The 22,374-nt window shown below is 39.7% G+C and overlaps 1 protein-coding gene across 1 annotated transcript; it reads left to right on the top strand.

Annotated features, from left to right (window-relative positions):
- The first annotated feature begins 15,072 nt into the window (after positions 1–15,072).
- LOC110921117 (F-box protein At4g00755) lies at positions 15,073–18,589 on the top strand. Its single transcript, XM_022165390.2, has 6 exons — positions 15,073–15,195; positions 16,754–16,890; positions 16,995–17,372; positions 17,448–17,614; positions 17,812–17,927; positions 18,002–18,589. The coding sequence occupies exons 2-6, from the start codon at positions 16,764–16,766 to the stop codon at positions 18,189–18,191; spliced, it is 978 nt and encodes a 325-aa protein (XP_022021082.1). The 5' UTR covers positions 15,073–15,195; positions 16,754–16,763; the 3' UTR covers positions 18,192–18,589.
- Positions 18,590–22,374: the final 3,785 nt, after the last annotated feature.

Below are 22,374 nucleotides of genomic sequence, written 5' to 3'. Positions count from 1 at the left end.
ATAGTTTTAGAAAAACTACAAGTTCATGTAATATTGTGATTTACATACTAGTCTACGAATTCGAAGTGTTGAAACTTGTTTATTATGTTGGAAATTGATTGATGAAATAAAAGAAAATGATACGCTTGAAAGCGTGGCCACCTCCAGTTACAGGGGAAACTCTGGCGAAATTTTTCAAAAATCTAACACTTAGAATTATTTACAAGTGTTAGAACTATTATTGGAAATATATACAAAATATATTCGCCATGACTTTATTTATTAAATAATCGGAGGTGGATTTTCACAAAACTAAACGTGATAAATATATTCGGTAAATATATTTTGTCACAACACTGTTTATGATTATTTTGTGAAAATGTATAAATATTATTTTTAGAGTAAAAATGATATTTACTAACTTGTCAAACCCAAAATAATACAAACGCTTATACGACAAGCATAAAAGTTACAACGGTAATTTCTATTACCATCTAATCATTAAAACGTAACTTACGCATTACGCGGAAATATTCACCAACACGTATGTTGTCAACGTATTATTTTGGAAAAGTATTATGTAAAGAGAAAATATATTATTTTTGAGAAAAATAATTATATTTTGGAAAGAGAAATAAAAATATTAAGTGGGACTTAATGAGATAGTATAAATACACATGTATTTAAATCCCCCATCCTTGGGAAGGAAAGTAAAATACCAAGTATGTACACGAAACGGTTGTCTAACCGTCTCCTAAAAATGTAAGTTATAAAGCTAAGGCACGGCCATCCGTCTAATAGAATTAGCACCTGTAGGTCGTTGCACAGCTTCGGATATTCGGATTACTTGGTAGAGATACGCATTCACTGTGAGTTCATGTCCCCCTTTTCTCTAACTGTTTTCAGTTTACTTAACTGCGGGGGTGAAATACATGTTACTATGATTTACGAGTACTTTACAACGGTATGTTTAACGTAAGGAGGTGTTATACGATCATGTGAGTGGATAGGAACAACATGGGGCCATTAGTCCTCATGGAGGGACCGAGGGACAGGAGTGGTAGATCTATCTGGGTGTAGCGAGACCAGCCCCCGGCCAAACTAGAAACGGACCGTGGGGTGACTTTGTCCACATACTTTGCCGTGGCGAAATCTGCTAGGTTTGAGTCTCCCTATTTGCACTTCACATATGTCAGTGGCCTTGCAAACCATTGATGATCACAAGTCCTCTTACACTGCTACATACCACAACTATTTTTATACTCACAAATGTTTTACATACTCACCTACACGTGAACTCGCTCAACATTATTGTTGATTTTTTCAACTCACATGTATTTCAGGAAATTAAACGGATCTGGCACGGTATGGAACGTTTTCCGCTGCACTGGTCATGAAGTCATCAGGGTTTAGGGTTGTGTCTCTTACCTGGACAAGACACAATCCCTAAATCACGATTATGTTTTGTTATAAGTTGTAATGTTACTGAACAAGGTTATGGTTGCATGTTAAAAACAATGGTATTGTATGATGTTTTCAAAAACTTAATGGATGACTTGCATGGTTTTTAAATTCATATAGCTTTGTTATGATTAAGCTATGGTATTAAGAAGTCACACAAATTAACCACGCTTCCGCAAAGCCAGGGTGTGACAGCTTGGTATCAGAGCTCTGATCATAGCGAACTAGGATTCCTTCTCGAGTCTAGACTATGATCACTAGGGCTCTCACGAAAACATTTTTCTGCATACCACTTAAGTCCAGATCCACAAACTTTTTACAAACAAATGTTGAGCACATTTTATTCATTATTCTAGGCTCAGTCTGGGAGGCTGAGGTTCAGGCTAGTGGGACTAGGAGTGTTGGCTAGTGGGACTAGGAGTGTTGGCTAGTGGGACTAGGAGTGTTGACTAGTGGGACTAGGAAGGACAGTCTGGGAGGCTGGGAGGCTAGTGGGACTAGGAGTGTTGGCTAGTGAGACTAGGAAGGACAGTCTGGGAGGCTGGGAGGCTAGTGGGACTAGGTGGATTATGTGATTATTATCTGGTAACTTATGTGACTATTTGATTCACTGATTTTGTGCTTATTCTGTGTTATGTTACAGACCCATGGATTCACCAGCTACAGGTGGATCAGATACCACTGGACCTCTACCGTTAGTGTCAGACGATGTTATGTCTTCGGAGCATGAGGTGCACACCTCAGACTATACTAGCACCGACGATGACGACTTCCAGCCGTTCGCGTTACCTGACGGCGCCGATGAGCACACTGACGACTCCTTGCCCTTCGCTTTACCCGAGGGTGCCTATGAGCCTATTGATGGCGATCCTGCTGAGTACCTCCCTATTGTTGCGATTCCGGCACCGATTCCTCTTGCTTCTTACCCAGCTTATGAGCTTATGCCAGATGCCGAGGCTGACGGCGACATCGAGCTTTACGAGGACGAGCCATTTGAGGACGAGGATCCTGACGTAGCTCCTCTACCTGCTGGCGGTCTCTTGATGATAGCTGACGTTCCAGCTGGAGACTCGCCCATTCACTCACCAGTCCCAGACTCTTTTGAGTCTGTGGCATCTGTACCATCTCCCGGGGCGAGCGCGCAGCAGTTTATTCACGACTCAGACCCTGATCAGGCGTCTTCAGCTGCCCCCATTCCGAGCTACGCGTTTGAGCATGATGATATCGAGGATTCTGACCCTGTTTTCCCTCCAGGATTTGATCCTGACCATGATATCGAGTATATTCCTATGGATGAGCATATAGAGGACCCTGATGATCCTATCGGTCCCATTGATCCAGATTTTGACTTTGACATGGCGTTCGACGACCATGAGCCTGCCATAGCCCCAGAGCAGGCAGCTGTTTTTGACCCTTTACCTGAGCATGACCCTGTTCATGCTGATTTTCCTCTTGAGCCTGTTGATGTTGATCCCCCTGTAGATGTTCCTGTGATCGAGGGCGATCATGTTGCTGCTGATCCCATTGTTCCTTTACCCGTTGGTGACATACCTGCTGATCCTGTTATTGACCCTGTCGATCCTGATATTGCACCTGTTGACCCCGTTATTGCTCCTATCGATCCTTTACCCATCGAGCCCGAGCACGCTCTTTTTGCTGAGCACATGGATCCTCCAGATGAGGAGGCACAGCACGGGTGGATACCGGCGGACGAGGATGTTCCACCGTTTCCCCCACATCACACTGGCACACATCATACTGATTTCTCATTTCAGATCCCATCATTTATTCCTCCAGCGGGGCCTGGAGAGGGCTCTTCAGCCCACCCTTTCGGTCATGTACCGATGACCATGCCATTCATGCCTCAGATAGCATCTATCCCATCTTCTGTTGCACCTATCGATCTTACCAGCACGCCATTACTTTGGTCATCTTCCTCACCGATGCCACCCACTGATCCATATCATCCATTCCATATGGGACATACTATTGAGGATCTTTTGATGTCGTTTGTACACCAGCACGAGTCTCATTCACAGCGACTCCAGGAGCTCGAGAGAGCTCAGTTGTCTTTTGGTCCATATCTTGGTCAGACATCTTCATCTTTTCAGCCTTTTCGATCATTTCCTCCTGACATTGCTGCCCGACTTTCGACCTTGGAGCAGCAGGTTGCGTCCGTGATCCGTACTCAGCAGGCGATGGAGGAGGACTGGTATCACTTACGCCGCTTACTTTTCGCTCACTTTCCCCCTCCTCCACCCCCATCCGCATAGGGCTCATTGGTACTGTAGTAGTAGGCGATGGTGAGACGACCGCGATTGTGACTGCACAGCCTTTTGGAGACCATCTGACGATACAGATTTTTGTTGATATTTGTTGATGTACTGGTTGTATGTGACACTGATGTGATGTTGTTTTTGACAGGGGTGATGTAGCCCCTATTTGATTTGTGATTGTATGATACAGTGACGTGCTGACACACTTGCTACACTTTATGGTCTCGATATATATAACAATCGCCGTATTCTCACCATATCTGATTCACTTGATTGCTTATTTATGTTTTGTGACATGGGATGTTATATGTATGATATTTGCAACATGGGATGTTGGGACATGGGATGTTGTGTATATGATATTGTAACATGGGATGTTGGGACATGGGATGTTGTGTGTGATATATTGATAACATGAGATGTTATATGCTATTACTATTACTATATACGTATGTTTACTTTGGCCTAATCAACGTACGCATCTTTAGAAGACGGCACCAAGACGTCAACCGCAGCCGATGCCCACTACTCCTGAAGAACTACAGCAAGTTATTGCTGCCGCCATTGCTCAGTATGCTGCCTCGCAAGGAGGACCAAGCGGAAGCAGCTCGAACATTAACGGCAACCAAAATCCTCCTCATGGTAAACCTAAGTCATTAAGACATACCATGGCATAAATGGATTCCTTTAGCAAATGCTAATGCCATTCCTATGATATGATGTATGTGCAGGGTGCACCTACAAACAATTCTTGGACTGTAAGCCCATCAACTTCGACGGCACAGGTGGTGCTGTTGCTTTCGTTCGCTGGGCAGAGAAGACTGATTCCACCATCCGCATGAGCAAATGTGCGCTCGACCAGCAGGTCACTTACATCTCAGGGCTGTTTCTAGACGGAGCCCTATCTTGGTGGAACTTACAAGTGCAGACACTAGGCGAAGCTGCCGCCTACGCCCTGACTTGGGCCGAATTGAAAGAGCTTATGCGCAAGAAGTACTGTTCCCGCGCAGAAATTCAAAAGTTGGAGACCGAATTTTGGCACCTAAAGATGGATGGACCCAAGGTTGCAGAATACGTCCAGAGATTTCATGACCTATCTCAAGTGGTTCCTTATATGGTCACGCCTGAATACAAGCGAATCGAGTGCTTCATTTGGGGATTAGCTCCCCAAATCATTAGCATGGTGACCTCCTCCAAACCGGCAACTATTACGGAAGCCATTGATTTGAGCGTGGCTCTCACTGAGGAGGCAATTCGTTTAAACAAGTTTGATGAAGTCAAGGCGAAGAAGACAGAGACTCACGTAGAGTCCTCAGGAGATAACAAAAGGAAGTTTTCAAACTTCAAACAAGGCGTCAGTATGGCAGTAAAGAAGGGAAAATCAGCTGGTAGTACCAAGAAAGGGAAAGGGTACCAGGGCACCCAGCCCAAATGCAACAACTGCCAACGCCACCATACTGGCAATTGTAACGTGAAAGTTTGTGAATCTTGTGGAAAACCGGGCCACTCAAAGGAATCATGTTGGGCTAGTGCAGGCCGGGGAGGCCAGGGAGGATATATGAATAGAAACGATAATCGTGGTGGTTTGGGAAATCGCCCACAAGGGAATAATCGAGGCTACAATGCAAATCAAGCCGGAACCGCCAATCAAAACAACCCGCCAGCTGGGGACGGTGCGGGAAGTGGAAAAAGATTAGGATGTTTTCATTGCGGTGACATTGGGCACTTCAAGAAGGATTGCCCGGGATTGAACCAAGCCCGTGGAAGGGTGTTCCAGATCGGTGCACGGGAAGCGCGCCAGGATCCCAACGTTGTTACTGGTACGTTCCCTGTAAATCAACACTATGCATCTGTTCTGTTTGATACTGGTGCCGACTATAGCTTCATCTCACTAGAATTTAAGAATATACTTGGGCTAGCCGCTAATAAGTTAGACATTCCCTACGCAATCGAATTGGCTAATGGAAAATTTGTAGAAGCCAATGATGTGATCAGAGGCTGTGTGATTGAATTAGGAGAACGTGAGTTTGCTCTCGATCTACTACCAGTCCAGTTGGGAAGCTTCGACGTGGTAGTAGGGATGGATTGGTTATCGAGTAACAAGGCAGAGATAGTTTGTCACGAGAAGGTTATTCGTATTCCGACCGACGATGGTGAGACCATTGTTGTTCATGGAGAAAAGCGTGAGACGCCGTTAAGGATGATTAGCTGCCTGAAAGCAAGAAAGTGTCTGAAGAAAGGATGTGTTGCTTTTCTAGCACACATTGTGGATAAGAAGGCTGCTGAGCCGAAGATCGAAGACATCCCTGTCATGAGGGAGTACCCAGAAGTCTTTCCAGAAGACTTGCCTGGCTTGCCACCTCAGAGGCAAGTGGAGTTTCACATTGACTTAGTTCCAGGCGCTGCGCCTGTGGCTAAGGCACCATACAGACTTGCTCCGTTTGAGATGCAGGAATTGTCGACACAACTGCAAGAGTTGTTAGACAAGGGTTTTATCCGACCAAGCTTCTCGCCTTGGGGAGCTCCAGTTTTGTTTGTCAAGAAGAAGGACGGAAGTTTCCGCATGTGTATTGACTACAGAGAATTGAACAAGCTAACAATCAAGAATAGGTATCCCCTGCCAAGAATCGATGATCTGTTTGACCAGCTTCAAGGTTCAAGCTTCTATTCAAGGATCGATCTTCGATCCGGATACCATCAGCTACGGATACAAGAGGAGAGTATTTCGAAGACAGCCTTCAGAACTCGATATGGACACTACGAGTTTCTGGTTATGCCGTTTGGTTTGACAAACGCACCTGCAGTGTTCATGGACTTGATGAACCGAGTTTGTAAGCCGTACCTGGATAAGTTTGTGATCGTATTCATCGATGACATCCTGATTTACTCAAGGACGAAGGCTGAGCACGAGCAACATCTTAGAGCCATTCTGGAGCTGCTAAAGAAGGAACAACTGTACGCCAAGTTCTCTAAGTGTGAGTTTTGGCTACGTGAGGTACAATTCCTTGGGCACGTGGTGAATGGAGATGGAATCCACGTGGATCCCACCAAGATCGAGGCGATCAAAGATTGGGAAACGCCTACAACGCCAACTGAGATCCGGCAATTCTTGGGTTTGGCTGGCTATTATCGAAGGTTCATCGAGAACTTTTCAAAGATCGCTCAACCGTTGACACTCCTCACGCAGAAAGATAAGAAGTTTGATTGGGGAATCAAACAGGATGAAGTATTTCAAGTGTTAAAGGATAAGCTTTGTAACGCGCCAATCTTAGCTCTTCCGGAAGGTACCGACGATTTTGTGGTATACTGCGACGCATCGCGTCAAGGATTGGGTTGTGTGTTGATGCAACGTCAAAAGGTTATCGCCTACGCATCACGCCAACTGAAGGTGCATGAAAAGAACTATACCACGCATGATCTGGAGCTAGGCGCAGTGGTTTTTGCTTTAAAGATCTGGAGACACTACCTGTACGGTACAAAGTGTACGATCTTTACAGATCACAAGAGCCTCCAGCATATATTCAACCAGAAGGAGTTGAACATGAGGCAAAGACGATGGGTCGAGTTATTAAACGATTACGACTGCGAGATAAAGTATCACCCAGGGAAGGCGAATGTAGTCGCCGATGCCTTAAGTCGTAAGGAAAGGATCAAGCCCCTAAGGGTTAGGGCTATGGAAATGATAATCCAAACCGATCTCTCCTCGCGCGTTCGTGCAGCGCAGAAAGAAGCTCTCAAGGAGGAGAACCTTGAAAAAGAGTATCTCCGTGGGATGGAGAAGATATTGGTGCCAAACGAGGAAGGAACGTTATGTTTTGGGAAAAGGATTTGGGTTCCTCTATTTGGTGAATTAAGGGAAGTTATTTTCGATGAAGCGCACAAGTCACGGTACTCTATCCACCCTGGATCGGATAAGATGTACCAAGATCTCAAAAATTACTATTGGTGGCCTAGGATGAAAGGCGACGTTGCAATTTACGTGAGCAAATGTTTAACGTGCGCTAAGGTCAAGGCGGAATACCAGAAGCCCTCGGGACTTCTGCAACAACCTGAGATTCCCAAGTGGAAATGGGAACAAATCTCAATGGATTTTGTTACAAAACTGCCAAGAACGCCAAGAGGCCATGATATGATTTGGGTGATTGTTGACCGCCTAACAAAGTCCGCACACTTTCTGCCAATCAAGGAGAAAGACAGTACTAGTAAACTTGCGGAAATTTACCTGAGAGAGATCGTAGCACGACATGGAGTACCCCTCTCGATCATCTCTGATAGAGACGGAAGGTTTGTGTCGAGGATATGGCAATCCTTCCAAGAAGCTTTTGGCTCACAATTGAATCTGAGCACTGCGTTCCATCCGCAAACTGACGGCCAGAGCGAGCGAACGATACAGACTTTGGAAGACATGCTGAGAGCATGTGCTATGGATTTGGGCGGTAGCTGGGATAAACACTTACCTTTGGTCGAATTCTCATACAACAACAGCTGCCACACCAGTATTGGTGTCGCACCTTTTGAAGCCCTATACGGACGCAAGTGTCGATCACCACTATGTTGGGCTGACGCAGGTGATAGGCAGCTTGCCGGTCCCGAAATCGTCCAAGAGACGACGGACAAGATTGCGCAGATTCTTAAACGCATCGAAGCCGCTCGCCACAGACAAAAGGCCTACGCGGATCCAAACCGAAAACATGTGGATTTTCAAGTTGGAGAGATGGTGTTATTAAAGGTATCACCCTGGAAAGGGGTGGCACGCTTTGGGAAGCGTGGGAAGTTAAATCCACGCTACATTGGTCCTTTCAGAATTCTAGAAAGAATTGGAACCGTAGCATACAAGTTGGACCTACCTGCTGAACTAGATGGTGTTCACGATACATTTCATGTATCCAATTTAAAGAAGAGTCCAACTCAAGTTGACGTTGCCATTCCTATCGACGAGATTCATGTTGACGACACGCTCCACTTCGTAGAAGCACCTGTCGAGGTCACAGATTGGAAAGTTAACAGGACCCGCCGGAGCAGTGTCAAACTCGTCAAGGTTCGCTGGAATGCCAGACATAGTCCTGAATACACCTGGGAGCGTGAGGACCGGATGAGAGAGAAATACCCCCACTTATTTCCTAAAAACTCTGCATCTACAAGCAGAACTTAAATTTCGGGACGAAATTTATTTAACGGGGGGAGAATGTGACAACCCTCACAAAACCAGGTATCCGTACGACTTAATTAGCTATTAACTGTTGCCTAATTACTGTGCTTAACTGAGATTTCTGATAAACTGCTACTTGATTGTTGATACATGTACATGTCTGCATCATACTTTGATTTTTCCTGTCACTACATTATTTATTTACTGAACTCTAGTGACAAACTTGATGCACAAGAAGCACAGTAGCACTAAACGGATACACAGTGAACATGCTGATATACCCAGCATCAGGCAGACACTGCCTCTAAAGGCCTGTAAGAGCCAGAGTTATTCTACTACACCCATAGTGTGTGTAGAGATACAAGGGTTGTATAATTGCGTCTCTAGGAATAAGATACAGAGATTGGATGTGCCTAAAACGTACCTTAAGCACGAAACACAGCACTTTTATCAACACACTAGCTTCTAGCTAATTAATAAAATGCCAAAATACAAAGAATTATTCCCGACACTTTGCTGAATAAATTGTGTCGCTAAAAATATTACTTACGACGCTTAAAGGATATCTTAAGCACTTTAACGGATTCCTATCCAACCGAACAACCGGACAATACCCGGAACATAAAAATATTGCCAGAATTATTGTTAGTATTTTTTTTCGGAGCCAGTTAGGGTCCCTGATTACCCTAACACCCGCTCTCTAACACATTAGACAACTAACGAGGTTAGACCTTTATGTAACCGACTTAACATAACTGAACCGTAACTGAACAATCGAGATCCAACCGGGTGGTCCCACCACCCTAACCAAATCGGCCAACATGATGGGATGGGAGGGTACACTTTTAAATATTATATTAGCTTATGTCGGATATCTAGTAGACATAAGAACCGATGGACGATAACGAAATTTTCTTTATAAATACACATCCTCACACACATAGAACACACACCACTCAACTCACTCTCTCTCCCTCTCTTGTGCTCTATCTCGGCCGAACACACTCCCAAACACCCACCCACTTTCGGTTTTTGATCACCCCATTCCAAGATCATTCAAGCTTCACGGGTCACGTATAAGGAGCTTTGGTGCACTCGGAACGCAAAGGACCTCTACCGTTTGCTTTTATCCACGCAGTTTTCGACTAGAATCTTCCCTAGCCCCGAGCTAGAGGTATATTGTTTAAAACTCGTTATTAGTCGGGTCTAAAGTGGTTAAAAGGATTTTTATCGGTTAAATGTCGGTAACCCGCTTCATGAATCTTTAAAGTCTACTAAAAAGTGAAAATCGTTGGATAAAAGAACATAACGCGTGTAAATGTCGTAGTATTTGAATATGTTGGTTAATATGGCCCGATCTACGATGTGGTGGCTCTTATCATCGTTTAACCCGACTTTGTTAAGATCACGTATCTTGACATACACTTGTTTCTTTTGTACAAGGGTTAAAAGGTGAAACTCCACCACACGGGAAACATGAACTTGTGTAAAAGTGTTTTAACGTGAAAAATAGTATTTAAAACGAGCCGATCTACGTATGTACAAGTGGTATATTCGTAGGACCGGGTGTTGAGAAAATCATGTTTTATAAAAGTTGTATAACAGGTTAACAAATGTGATTTTTATAGTCTACAAGTGTATAAACACTTGTGAAATGAAAGATCCGACAAAATAACAATTTTTATAAAAATTGTCGGAAGTTGTAAAGAGTGATTTGTTCCAAAAACGGGGTTTTTGCAAGAATAAACAATTTTATACATAGATCCACTAAATATAACGAGATCTACATAATAGTTTTAGAAAAACTACAAGTTCATGTAATATTGTGATTTACATACTAGTCTACGAATTCGAAGTGTTGAAACTTGTTTATTATGTTGGAAATTGATTGATTGAAATAAAAGAAAATGATACGCTTGAAAGCGTGGCCACCTCCAGTTACAGGGGAAACTCTGGCGAAATTTTTCAAAAATCTAACACTTAGAATTATTTACAAGTGTTAGAACTATTATTGGAAATATATACAAAATATATTCGCCATGACTTTATTTATTAAATAATCGGATGTGGGATTTTCACAAAACTAAACGTGATAAATATATTCGGTAAATATATTTTGTCACAACACTGTTTATGATTATTTTGTGAAAATGTATAAATATTATTTTTAGAGTAAAAATGATATTTACTAACTTGTCAAACCCAAAATAATACAAACGCTTATACGACAAGCATAAAAGTTACAACGGTAATTTCTATTACCATCTAATCATTAAAACGTAACTTACGCATTACGCGGAAATATTCACCAACACGTATGTTGTCAACGTATTATTTTGGAAAAGTATTATGTAAAGAGAAAATATATTATTTTTGAGAAAAATAATTATATTTTGGAAAGAGAAATAAAAATATTAAGTGGGACTTAATGAGATAGTATAAATACACATGTATTTAAATCCCCCATCCTTGGGAAGGAAAGTAAAATACCAAGTATGTACACGAAACGGTTGTCTAACCGTCTCCTAAAAATGTAAGTTATAAAGCTAAGGCACGGCCATCCGTCTAATATAATTAGCACCTGTAGGTCGTTGCACAGCTTCGGATATTCGGATTACTTGGTAGAGATACGCATTCACTGTGAGTTCATGTCCCCCTTTTCTCTAACTGTTTTCAGTTTACTTAACTGCGGGGGTGAAATACATGTTACTATGATTTACGAGTACTTTACAACGGTATGTTTAACGTAAGGAGGTGTTATACGATCATGTGAGTGGATAGGAACAACATGGGGCCATTAGTCCTCATGGAGGGACCGAGGGACAGGAGTGGTAGATCTATCTGGGTGTAGCGAGACCAGCCCCCGGCCAAACTAGAAACGGACCGTGGGGTGACTTTGTCCACATACTTTGCCGTGGCGAAATCTGCTAGGTTTGAGTCTCCCTATTTGCACTTCACATATGTCAGTGGCCTTGCAAACCATTGATGATCACAAGTCCTCTTACACTGCTACATACCACAACTATTTTTATACTCACAAATGTTTTACATACTCACCTACACGTGAACTCGCTCAACATTATTGTTGATTTTTTCAACTCACATGTATTTCAGGAAATTAAACGGATCTGGCGCGGTATGGAACGTTTTCCGCTGCACTGGTCATGAAGTCATCAGGGTTTAGGGTTGTGTCTCTTACCTGGACAAGACACAATCCCTAAATCACGATTATGTTTTGTTATAAGTTGTAATGTTACTGAACAAGGTTATGGTTGCATGTTAAAAACAATGGTATTGTATGATGTTTTCAAAAACTTAATGGATGACTTGCATGGTTTTTAAATTCATATAGCTTTGTTATGATTAAGCTATGGTATTAAGAAGTCACACAAATTAACCACGCTTCCGCAAAGCCAGGGTGTGACACATTGACTGTTTGCCATGATCCATTAGTACACGCCCGTCCGAACGACACGGTGTGAGGTTTGTCAAACCTAATAACGCTATTAACTAATGACCCGCTCACCATCGGCCTCGGCGATTAAGTCGATATAAAATGAGGGACTTAATGATAGAGTTTTGTCTAGTAAGTTTAAGGTTGTTGTCCTATCCAAGGAGGACGAACGTACGTATTCTACCCAAGGAGAATACGCATGATTAATTTGGCATCCTACCCATGGAGGATGGCTATACATATCCTACCCAAGGAGGATATGTAGGTTCCGTTTTAATTCTTTAACCCATTCCCAACCACCGGGAATCCCATGCCTTGTAGAAAGTGTGAACTCACCTTGGCTTGCTCGGTATGTTATGTTATGTTACCCGTTCCAAGTTGATCAACCAAACCCTACTGTGTTTATCAAATATACTCAGTTTATTAGTCATGTTCGTCACGTATTTTACGTATACGTCATATAAGTAACATGCAAGTATAACACTTATACTTATACAGTTTGTAATCGTTAATCATGCAACACACGGGTTCATTAATATTTATCGTAAGGTCTCTTAGCAAGCGCTTGGTTTCGTATCACGTAATAGTTATCCAATAATGCAAACATGCGTATCAGCAAATCGTTCATTAACCAACAATGCTTGATTGTAACGGACAACTCGATAAGTTTCTACAAACAATCCATCAATTTTATCAATAATTAGTCTATCACTAACTATTATGATTGGAATCATACTCACCCTCACTTACATGTATACGTTTCAAACACCACATGCACACAATCACTTCCTCATACCTATGCACACATTCACACGCATATATTGCACATGCATGGCACACATTTCCAATATCACATGCACACAATCGGTTCTGCATTCCTATGCACACATTTACACGCATATTGCACATGCATTTATCAACATATTCATCATACTGTTTTATTTCATATATCATACACCTCCTACTGTTTCACTATATCTCATTCATATGACAAACCAAAATCATTTAATAAGTTTCCAGCCGAATCAAGCAAGCCATGACCACGACGAAACACCAAGGATTTCGTCAACAAGATTGACGACGAAACATCATGGGCTTTCGCCATAAGAGTTTGACGAAACATTAAGGTTTCGTCGACACATGCTTGGTTTCGTCGGGTCAAGTTTCGTCGGGTTAAGAGCATGGACGAAATGCTAAGTTTCGTCGAACATCAATTCACCAGAACCTAATCCCTCGCCGCTGTTCATTAGCAGACTGTTCCTGTTCCTACGACATCTATTATATGCAATCATTCCAGCAACAGATTACCGTGCAACACTAATCTTGTCCATACATAATCGGATTCACCTTTTCATAATAATCGTTCATACCGTTTTACGCTAACGAATATTGTTTAACCTTATAAAACCCTAAATCCGCCGGTCATCATCAACGAATCATTAACAGTAATCACAATATGTTTATGTGCAAATCATGGATCATTCAATAATCATGCAACAATAATCGCAAACAATAAGGAGACCAGTTATAACATAACAGTTACTAACTATTCATGAGATCACACACATCAGGTAACCAAAATAACTAACAGGAAGCAATCTACTAACCGAATTCTTAATGAAATCGAAGGAAGGGGCCTCACGACTTGAGGTACTGCCGTCGCAAAATATGGAGGAGATGATGGTTGTTTAGGGTTTGCAACTAGTTGTGTTGTGATATAAAATTCCTAATACATAACTTACGTATATAAGAAGGAAATTGGAGAGTTGGGTCAAACTAATTAAGATTGGCGGATTGGGCCATTAAACAACTAGTGGATTTGGGCCGAGAAGTAACAATCTCAAGGAAGTAGTTTGAGGGATTGGGCCGAGTTAATTTAAGTGTGGTGGCGGCCCAATAGCATTGCGATAGGTGCGGCCCACTTACATACGTATGTAAAATTTAACGGAATTATCATACGTTTAAGTTTAAGCTTGACCGAGGTACGCCCTTATAGAATATCTAACACATTAGAGAGGGTTAACCGAGAAATTAAGATCACAAGGTTAGACGTCACTAACCTTGAAAGTTCGGGTTGTCATATCATCCCCAACTTGAAGGAAATTTCGTCCCGAAATTTAGGACGTAGTTACTGAGGAAGCTAGTTAGGTTGCATGGTTTTCCTGGGATGTCACAACCACCATCCACGTCAGCGTCATGTCACCCCACTCTCATCCACCAACAAATCCCACTATCTTCCCCCACCAATAAAAATTGAAAGAGGGTCATGGTTGCCATGAATTAAACTATACGAACCACCATGGTTTAGAAAGGGAGTGGTGTACCATGAGAATCATCCACCACCCCCGTAAACCATAGCCTAAAAGGCAAGAGCTTCTACCAAGTAAGCTAGCCCATATCAACAGTTATTTATTAACTTGATATAGATACACATACAGAATATACATAGGTAGATAGTGATACTTTTTTATATTGAGTTAAAACTTGTATATTTGTTTTTGAGTTACTTGCCCAGATCGCCCGAGTGGTTTGCTAACGAATGTTCACCGAACGTTTAGTTCGGTTGCAGCCTTAAACTTAACTAAGCAAACTAACAAACATCTACCCGGGGGACTATCTGCGTAACAAATAAGCAAACCACATGAAGCATACATGCTATTTTAGAAAGTTAGAGACTAAACGTGAAAAAATAACAAACCTCATATATCATCACGACAATTAATTTTTTTTTAATATAAAAACGTGTAGGAATTTCCAACGGCCTTGACTTTCTTAGTCTCCCCTCACAAACGCCATTCCACTGCAACTCATCAGTTGAATCCTTTCTCTACAGTTCTCTTTCAAGCGATTTTTTCTTACCTTCAACAACGCAAAAGGTATATGTTTACATCTCTTTTTTTCATGTAATTTCTTCAATCCATTTTCTGTAGTCACGCTAATGTCGTCGTCGATCCTTTCGATGTTGAATCAGCAGAGTTCATTAGTATGCAAATTTATGCAAACCTCGTAGTTGTCTTGTTCTGGATCCTTTTAGGGTTGGATGCAACATTTATATGATTAAATTTATCTTGAGAATTGAGATGTTAAAAATTTGATAATGAACCCTATAGTTATCCCCCTAAGTGTTTGATTCGATGTCTTTTTAGAGGAATCCGATTGAACCCTAACATTTTACAGACGGTCGAGTAATCGGGCGGTTTATGAATTTGACTAACTGAAGTTTACAAACACTAAAGAGATTTAAGTTAATGATGTTTACCATATGCATAGAGAGTAAACACATATACTGTGTTAGTTGATCATAATTGCTTGTCTATATTTTACTTGCTTCATCGGTCTCTACTCGCCGTTTCTGTTAATCGTTATGTTCACCGGTTAGTTCACATATGGGTTATTGAAGTTAATCTTGATTAAGTTTGTAGAAGTCAAATTGGTTTTGAAGTCCTTGTTTATGTTTAAGTTGGGTAGACTAAGTTTACTTGGTGATTAAGTAAACTTAGCAATTAAGTTTTGTCAAGTAAATACAGGGGCTGTAGGATCCTTTGTATGCATGGTGTTTTGATCCCTTTTAAATTTTAATACAAATACAATTTTTTCTCCTTTTGATACCGATTTGTCTAACACTAACAGTTTCTACTCAGATAACTGTTGTTTTAGATTGTTGGCCACACAAGGTGTATCTTGATAAGGTTTACTGCCGTGCACGCTATGCTTGGGCCTGATAAGAACTGAAATGTAGGGGTGTGAAGTGAATTTCTGACACAACATGTCAACATGTACCTAACACGAAATTCGCGGGTTTGGATTTAGTCTAAACGGGTTCGGCTCGGTTTCAGGTTGAACCCGCGAACCCTTTTAGTTAAACGGGTCAGGTTCGTATCAACCCGACGGGTTGACCTATTTAACACATTTATATTTATATTATTTGGTTTTTTCAGAATGTGTTTTGTGTCATAAATTAAATTGGTTTGGTATTTTATGCCATGATTATAACTTTTAGACAAATTGACATTAGATTATATACCTTTGTAGTTTTGGTTGTAAATTTTTTATTTTCAAAATATTAATATGCGAAAAAAAAAATAGAGTTAAACGTGTCGTGTTCAGGTCAACCGGCGAATATTCGTGTCGTGTTCGGGCTCATATGTTTGACACAATTTTTGCGTTAGGGTTCATGTAATTTTTTTTGGTTTAGGTCCGGTTGGACCCGCGAACACGACCCGTTTAGCACCCCTACTGAAATGTAGTCAAGGCACTGTTAAAACTATGTTATGTCAAGCTATAATGCTATACTGCTGATTTCATTACATGTAAAATTATGTTAGATCTGTTTAGGACCAGCACAAGACAATGTTGGTGCATTCAAGATAGGGATCTCAAGGGGCAGAAAAGTAAGTTGAAATCCTGATAAAGCTGGTGTATTTTTATTTTCAGCTCACAGAACATGGAGAGTCAGATCGATTTCTTTGAATGGCTAGAACCTGACGTGGCACTCAAAATACTTACGTGTCTGGATGATGCGGCTGACCTCGTTCGTGCATCTTCTGTTTCTCGATACTGGCAGAATATTGGTGTGCATTACACTTTTTCTATATATATATATATATATATTTATGCAATTAGTGATGTATAAATCAGTTAACTTCGATATATGAAAAGTATTTGTTGGCTGCAGTGGTCTCTAATGGACTTAGCAAGAAGCTCTGTATGAGAACATTTCCTCAGCTTGCTACCATTACTCGTGTAGTTGAACCGAGTCATGACAACTCTCGTGAGACCGAGAGAGATCACCGAGTTTATGCTTCTCTTTCCCGGGCCTTCACAACATTTCCTCTGGCTAATTGCATTGCTAATCCCGTGAGTGCCTCAAGCAGCGATCGCTACCCAGCAGAAAGCATCATTAATACTATGGTCCCGATGAACTCATTCCTACGACGGGGTTCGTATTGGTCAAGTAGAGGAAGTGATGATCCAGAAACACCCGAGACATTGGTATATAATTTGACTGCTAGTTTTTGTGTTATAACAGAAATTAACTTGCATCCATTCCAAGGTTTGTTTTTTTATGCTTGCCATCTATTTTACGTTACGTCCACCCCATCTAACTGACATTTATATATATACACAGATTTGTATGACCCGGGTTTCCCGGTATACTCATCTGGATTTGTGCGATTCCGAATGGGTCATCCAAAATCTTGGAGAGAGTTAAATTATGATTTCATTGAGGCACAAGAATGTGCAGATGACAAGTTTATTTGGACATATACGTCACCAGTGTACCCCGTGGCACAGGTAAGCTCATGTTTCATTTATATCCACTCCTGAGAAACGAACTTATATACGTAAAAAACTAGTTCTGGATGCAACTTTTAGCGAATGAGTTACATGTATGTTGCTATACGTGCTCAAGTGGATCAAATTAAAAAAAACTAAAAAAGACGACGTGATCTCTTTTGGTAATATATCTCATCAAAAACTTATGGCAACAGGAAAATCTCTTACAAAGGTTCAAGTTGCCCGAGCCTGTAGTCTGTATTGGTGGTTATTTGCAAATTGAGTTGTTGGGCCGGGTTCAGAAAGCATGCGATGACAAATATTATATATGGTGAGTAATATATTCCCAATAATGAAAAGCGTAAATTCGTGTAGAGCAGTTAGTAAAGTTGCTCGTTTTTACAGTGTGGCTCATGTTCAAGCGATGGGGCGAAAATTATCACCTGCATTTAGTGTCGAGTTTTCTGAACCACCCAACGATGTATCTCTCAAGTATGATGCCAAGGAATTTGGATCTCTTCTTTCCACGGGTGGTAGTGTCAGTCGAGCAAAGCCGTCCCTAAGAATCGCTAAGAAGTCAGGGGTGCTGGGTTAGTAGAAAAGATGGGCCCTCAGGTGATTATCGCTCATTCGCCAATTCGCCGCCCCTTTAATTTTCAGACTTTCAGCACATGTTTATATGGGCCTAAACTAAATAGGATAAGTTAATGAGTTTAAAATAATGATGGGTTTTAACTTTTAAATTTAGTTATACGCTTTCAACACAACAAGCACACGGCTATGACGTGCAATATGAATGGGTCGATGATGATGAGTTTGAGACGAATGGGAATGATGAGATTGATCCAATGTTTATAATCTAGGTACATGTGTAACATAACATGGTGTATGTGTGTGTAGTTTCTAGTTTCTGGTACTACAAACTTATTTTTTGTTGTTGTTGGCTTCTTGAAGTATGTTTTCTTGGGGTTTAATTTCTAGAGGTTCATGGCATTAAATGCTTGTTCTGGGATTGAGGCTCCAAGCTTTGATTAAGAACGAGAAATACTCACCTGAATTAAGGTTTGATTTCGTTGAAAATTACTAATCTATATATATACAACGATAACTGTTTGGGATAAGGATGTTAAAAAGTTAAATAAGATTTGGATTTTAACATGAAGATATTTCTGTTATTGACATTATAGCCTGGTGGTATCTTGAGTGTGGGATAAGGCTTAGGAACCATTATATTCTAGGTTGGATTTCCATAAGAGAATTTTGTCTATGATACTTTAGTGATCCAAATTTACCGTTTAAAAAAAATATATGGAGAGATTTTTAATTATTTTATATGATCCTAATTGCGAACCCCTGTTAAGTTGCCGTCATCTCCTTTCGTGGGCTGCTTCTTTCAGTTGAATTATTTGGTTAAAGGAGCTTTTGGTTGAACGCTCCTACTGGTAGTGTTTAGAAGGAGCTACAAGCTATTAGGAAAGAATTATCAACTTGTTATTTTTAACAACATTTTGCAAAATGGTTCCCACTGTTATAATTGTTTGGTTAAAGGAGCTTTTGGTTGAACGCTTCTACTGGTAGTGTTTAGAAGGAGCTACAAGCTATTAGGAAAAAAATGACTATTTTAACCTTTACAAATAATGAACTTCTAATGTAAAAACTTTTTAAATTTTTAGTTATGTCCATTTTGGTCATTTTATACATTTTATTACAAACTCCAGCTACTCTACCAAACATCAAATATATCTAAAAAGCTACAGCTACTAGCTTCCAGCCACCAACTACCAGCTTCCAGCCACCAGCTACTTTTGCCAAACATACCCTAAGAGCGTTCAACCAAAAGCTTCAAGCTCCTAACCTAAAAGTTTCAACCTTCTTCAACCAAACAACGCTTTTTAATTAAGTAGGAATTTTTTCTTAAAAACGTAAGTTAAAAGCTCCATGCCAAACTTACCCATAGTCTATACTAAAAATCCGCTGCAAAGTGTTAGAAAACTCATTATAGCAAAAAGCCGAAATTATATACTATAAATTTGCAACATATATGTGCATTGAGGGTGGTATGTTATGCATAATTGGTTATGTGTTGCATTGAGGGTGGTATGTTATGCATAATTGGTTGTATCCATAGCCACATTTCCTTATCTCATATTTTATTGTATGTTATGCATAATTAGTTGTACTCATAGGCCATGGCCACATTTCCTCATCTCGTATTTTGTTTTGTTTTGTTTTGCGTTGTTGTAACCCATGAATTATGGTTTGTATAGTTGTATAATTTGCAACATATTGATACAACGGTTGTTGTAATGTATGCATTATGGTTTGTATAGTGGTAATGATATATATTATATATAGATTACGATGAACCAGCAATGATATATATTATATATAGACTACTTCATCGTAACACGCGAGTCCTAGATCAACTTAGTTATTCTATTCTATGTTTTACGTTTCGGTTTAATTTCTTCGCATTAACACGCCGTAACTTCACTGTTAGTGGTCGCTGACAGTAGTGTGGCATTAGTGTTCATAATTAAAAACAATCAAGTTTTTTTTCTTTAACTTATTAATCCATTCATGTGTCTCCTCCCCCAATTTTTATCAATTTCGTATCCTCCAAAAAAGGAGTGGATTGCGAACAGAAATTGTTATATCGCCGCCTCACCGATTTTGCCTCTCCTTCAACAGCCGAACCCACCCTAATTTTCGGTCAGTAGTTTCATAACTGTGCGAATAACAGAAGTTAGTTCGAAAGTTAGGTTTGGCGGAAATTGAAATTGAAGTTTTCGGTCTGAGTTTGGTGGAAGCACGTGTTATATTTTTTAAATGAAATTGAAGAGTTCGGTTTGAGTTTGGCGGAAACACATGTAATATTTTTGAAATGAAATTGAAGTTCGGTTTGAGTTGGGCGCCTATAAATCAAGTTTATGCATCGGAGGTTAAGACACTTGTTATACATATAAAAATAAACTCTTGATGAATAGTACTTTACAAATATTTATTATTTGTTTTTATTTGTAGTAATAAATTTGATTGTATAATTTGTTTTTAGTGAAAAAAAACTCTTGATGAATAGTTCTTTACAAATTTTTATTATTTGTTTTTTATTTGTAGTAATAAAATTTATTATATAATTTGTTTTTTAGTGATAAATAAACTCTACATGAATAGTACTTTACAATTTTTTATTATTTGTTTTTTATTTGTAGTAATAAATTTTATTATATAATTTGTTTTTAGTGATAAATAATAGTTGCTAATATTTAAGTATTTGTTTTTTTTACTTTTATTATTTGTTTTTCAATTTGTTTTTTTAGTAATAACTTACGTTCGTTAACTTTTTAAAATATATAAAACCGTATCTATGCTTATTTATTTTTTTAACATTTCAAGTTATTTGGTCGTGTGTTGTGACGATGCGTTACCGTGGACATTGTATCGATTCAGTTCGTTACAATACTAATACGCTACATGCACTCTGTATAGAAATCAACATGTGATTTACATTAGTCGAAAACGATTCCAGATTATCACGATATTCGTTTATTGTTGCGGACAGAGTTGTATAAATGAGTTTTTTTTTTTTAAATCCGGAAACCACAAAAATATTATACATATGAAAATAAACTATTAATTAATAGTACTTTGTAATTTTTTTATTATTTGTTTTTATTTGTAGTAATAAATTTTATTATATAATTTGTTTTTTAGTGATAAATAATAGTTGCTAATATTTAAGTATTTTTTTTAACTTTTATTATTTATTATTCATTTTGTTTTTTAGTAATATCTTGCATTCGTTAACTTTTTAAAATATTTAATTCGTATCTATGCTTATTTATTTTTTAACATTCCAAGTTATTTGGCCGTGTGTTGTGACGACGCGTTACCGCGAGCGTTGTATCGATTCGGTTCATTACAATACAGATACGATACGTATACTCTGTATAGAAATCAACACGTGATTTACATTTGTAAAAAACAATAAAGAAGAACATTGGTGCCGACATTGATGGATCAACCGGTTTAGATTATCACGATACATGTACCGATATTCATTTATTGTTGCAGAAAGAGTTGCATTAATGTTTTTTTTTGAAATATGAAAACCACAAAAAGAGTTAATTGCCCGGATGGTCCCTGTGGTTTCACGTTTTTTCACGTTTAGTCCCCACCTTTTGAAAATAGCAGGTATACTCCCTATGGTTTGTTATTTTGTTACTCGGATAGTCCCCTGAGTAGATGTCAATTAGTTTGGAAATATCAGGTATGTTCCCTATGGTTTGTCATTTTGTTACTCGGATAGTCCCTTGAGTAAATGTCAAGGGACTATCCAAGTAACAAAATGACAAACCATAGGGAGCATGCCTGCTATTTCCGAAAGGTGGGGACTAAACGTGAAAAAAACGTAAAACCACAGGGACCATCCGAGCAATTAACTCCCATAAAAATGAATACAAGTATTGGCATGCATGTTGTTTGGTATGGTAGCGATATGGTGTCAGTTTACCAAAAGAAAAAAAAATTTATTGTTACCTAAACCAATGTTGTTCACTTAGTTCACTACGGTAGCGACACGATATCCGCTATTAAACAGAAAACTGTAAAAAGAATACATACAAGTACCGATGTTGTTCGGTTTGTACGGTATGGTATGATAGCGATACAGTGTCAGTTTATCGAAAGCAAAATCAATAAAAATAAATTCAGATACCAATACAGATGATGTTAAGTCGGTTTCAATACGATTTGGTACGATAGCGGCACCCGCCGCG

Source organism: Helianthus annuus, chromosome 17 (genome assembly GCF_002127325.2).
Source record: "Helianthus annuus cultivar XRQ/B chromosome 17, HanXRQr2.0-SUNRISE, whole genome shotgun sequence".
Classification (NCBI taxonomy): Eukaryota; Viridiplantae; Streptophyta; class Magnoliopsida; order Asterales; family Asteraceae; genus Helianthus; species Helianthus annuus.
This window is presented reverse-complemented; position numbering and strand designations above follow the sequence as displayed.